Raw genomic sequence first — 3,316 nt, forward strand, 5'->3', positions numbered from 1 at the left:
CAAAGCCAAAGAAATTGTTTTTTCTAGTAACACTATTCCTTTGGCAAAATACTCTAGAAAATTCAATAAAATCAAAAGTTAATGCCGAACCTATTTCCAAACAAATATAATATATAAAAATGTATTAAATGCCGAACCTATTTCCAAACAAATATAATATATAAAAATGTATTAAAGTTGATTTTTTCCCTCATTTTTAATATAATGCTGTATTATATTTCTTGAACTTTAAACATATTTAACTAATCTTATTTTTATTTAACATATTTGAATATTTCACTTTAAAAATTAGTATATTTATATGCAATTAAGTTAAAGTTGACTTTCTATTGTTTTTAATAGAATATTATATAACATTTCCTAAACTTTAAATATATATAACTACTTTTATGTTAAAACAAACACCCCCCTGCCCCCCAAATTATTTTTTTAACTTTATCTTAACATTCTAAACTTGTTAGAAAACATTATACACAGCTCATTGTAGATTTTATTTATTTAATTGATACATTATAACGCAAAAACAATTCTATAAGTAATAAATCTGAACTTTGTAAATTGAAGCATTTCTCTGTCACCGTCTCACTATGTCCGCCCCTTTCATGGTATAACTGACCTGATAAATATGGTGCAACCCCTTTTATGGTATAACTGACCAGCTAAATATGGTGCAACGAGATGCCTCACATCTCTCCCGTATGTACGTTATCTCTAAAGCACCGATTTTGGCAATGAAACAATGATATGTCTGCTAACCAGAAAGCAAACAGAAACCCAAAGAGGTGCAAGAAGTACATAGACAATTTATCACGAACAAACGAAACTGTGCTCCATCTATTGAACGATCTAGACATTTTATAAAAGCTTATAAAAAAACACAGTATGCTCTTCCATTATTCTCTGAAAACTTTAAACACCAAAATGCAATGACCCCAAGCAGATTAACTTCTAATGTAGCAAACATAAAGATTAGAAATGAGTGTAACCCATCACAATAACATTCGCAAATAACATGCATTACAACATTAAATAATCCATATTGAGATACAATGTATCCATTCTCCCCAGATCGCTTCAGAATAAGCAAATTGTCTCCTCAAAACTGTAACGCCAACATCATATATGAAAACTTCTCGTAGGTTCCAGCTAACCTTGGAGATTAGACTGCAATAAAAACACATCATATATTAATTAACATTTGCCATAGGTACCAGTTCTCCATTAGAACCTTCGAGAACCTCTTTCAACGCCTGTAGCAGCAAACCCGGCACAGTGAGTTGGGGTAAATGGCCCTCCGCATCAAGTATGTTAACTGAATTCATTTTCCCTCCAAGGCTTCCTTGCATGTGGTATGGGACTGTCATGGGAACAACTACGTCCTTGGTAGTCTGGATAATGCTACAAGGGGTCTTTACATCACATAATATGCTTCTCATATCACTCTCAAAGATGGTCTTCGCCACTGCAAGTGCAATTTCAGGCCTCACGTTCATCATTGTTCTACTGAATTCTTTAACCACAGAGGGGTCATCCACACCAACCGCCAGAGGGGCAAAACCCGAAACCCATGCTGCGTAGTCAGATTTCATGGCACAGTAAAGTCTATCAACATCCCCACGTTCGAAACCTCCATCGTCATCGTTCAGATACCTGCAAAAATGAGAAACAAAATAATGATTAAGTTAATAGGATGTGGTCTAACACTTAGATGGGAGGTTTAGTAAAGTCTATCAACATCCCCACGTTCGAAACCTCCATGGTCATCGTTCAGATACCTGCAAAAATGAGAAACAAAATAATGATTAAGTTAATAGGATGTGGTCTAACACTTAGATGCGAGGTTTAGTTTTAGTTTTGTGGTGTAATTTGGATCGGTTCAATCTCAAGTAAGACTATGTACGGGAAGATTATGGTCAAATCTAAAACAAAACTTTGTACACGTGAAAACTACTTTAAGTTATAAAAAAAAATCAACCACATATTTAAGAATTCCATACCTTGGTGAAGCGCAAAGCAATATTAATCTTTCAAACAATTCTGGTCTTTCAATGGAGGCAAGACAGCCCACCATTCCAGAGACAGAATGACCAACATACAAGCATTTCTCAACCTCGAGCTCATCCAAAATGGCGAGAAGATCTGCTACATAAGCAGAAAGTGAAATATATCGATCGAAGTCGAAATGATTAGAATCCACATTTCCAGAGAATACCATATCAAATACTATGACCTTATAATGAGGGACCAGGTATGGCAGAATATGTCGCCATACCGATTGGTCTGCTCCAAATCCATGGGAAAGCACTAGAATACGCTTGCCAGATCCTAAAACTTTCACATTCAAGACACCCAACAGTTCAGATTCCATGCCCATCTTACGTTTCTGAGTACTGTAACTTCTACAAAAGCCTGGTGTACCCAAAATAAAAAGCAAACAAAGTCCTATTATTTGTACAAGCACCAAATTCCTAGCAGTGGAGCTTATAAAGGTTGATTCACAGATGTGATCTTCCTAACTGAGAGACCTAGCTATATATGTATAACATGAGATGAAGAGCTAATTAGAATAGAGGATGAGTTGCTAAGGGAACCTAATGTTACATTAGCCCTGACTAGACATTTGTTGATATCTCCGTTTTCAAAGAAAAATAAGGAGAAGTCCTTTTTGAGCACCAACGAGAATTGAAACGGGCAGTTGTGATTCTGTTAGACTGTAAATGGCCTCATTCAACATTAGAGTCAGTACATGCTCTTGAAGAGTAAAAGTCCATGAGATATTTGCGAAAAATATCGGGAGAATCGTCAGATTGTCTCTAGGATTAGAGGACATTAAATCTCTGGCGAGCTAAAAATCCGACCAGATTGTCTCTTGGATTAGAGGCCATAAAATCTCCGTCGGCCATAAAATCTCACCGCTTTTCGTAATTACGCCAGCAGTTTTGTACTTACATTGAGACGACTTATATTCGAAATTTGATTCCTTGGATGTTTCAAATTTCACATTTCCCGGCCCGTTAGTGTTACGATAAATGCATTTTATTTGTTTACATTTTGGTTTTATATATTTTTAAATCTAACTATAAAAATTATTATAATTCATTATAATTCAATTATCAAATCAACAAGAACAATGATTATTGGTATAAATTTAGGTTGATTTATTTTTATTTTTCAAGGAAAATCAAGCCACTTGAAATTATCTATTAGTAATCAGTGAAAAAAAATAGCCTCTCTTAACCAAACAAAGTTATCCATCAATAGTAAAAAAAACGCACCAAACAAAAACAATTTTAAAACCCAATCCAAACCCAATTTT

At 34.7% G+C, this 3,316-nt stretch overlaps 1 protein-coding gene across 1 annotated transcript; it reads right to left on the minus strand.

Annotated features, from left to right (window-relative positions):
• Positions 1-1,187: 1,187 nt before the first annotated feature.
• LOC149187395 (putative strigolactone esterase DAD2) lies at positions 1,188-2,374 on the minus strand. The gene is made up of 2 exons (XM_089412797.1): positions 1,998-2,374; positions 1,188-1,650 (listed from the first exon to the last, which is right to left on the minus strand). The coding sequence occupies exons 1-2, from the start codon at positions 2,372-2,374 to the stop codon at positions 1,188-1,190; spliced, it is 840 nt and encodes a 279-aa protein (XP_089268923.1).
• Positions 2,375-3,316: the final 942 nt, after the last annotated feature.

This window comes from Pinus tabuliformis, chromosome 3_1 (genome assembly GCF_031772625.1).
Source record: "Pinus tabuliformis cultivar Carrire ecotype Pingquan chromosome 3_1, CPIR1, whole genome shotgun sequence".
In the NCBI taxonomy this organism is placed as follows: Eukaryota; Viridiplantae; Streptophyta; class Pinopsida; order Pinales; family Pinaceae; genus Pinus; species Pinus tabuliformis.

Bases quoted from the DNA above. Each gene is read 5' to 3' on its own strand.
- LOC149187395 (XM_089412797.1), bottom strand. From the start codon at position 2,374: ATGGGCATGGAATCTGAACTGTTGGGTGTCTTGAATGTGAAAGTTTTA. The intron at 1,651-1,997 runs GTATGGAATTCT...TCATTTTTGCAG, and splicing joins TTGCTTTGCGCTTCACCAAG to GTATCTGAACGATGACGATG.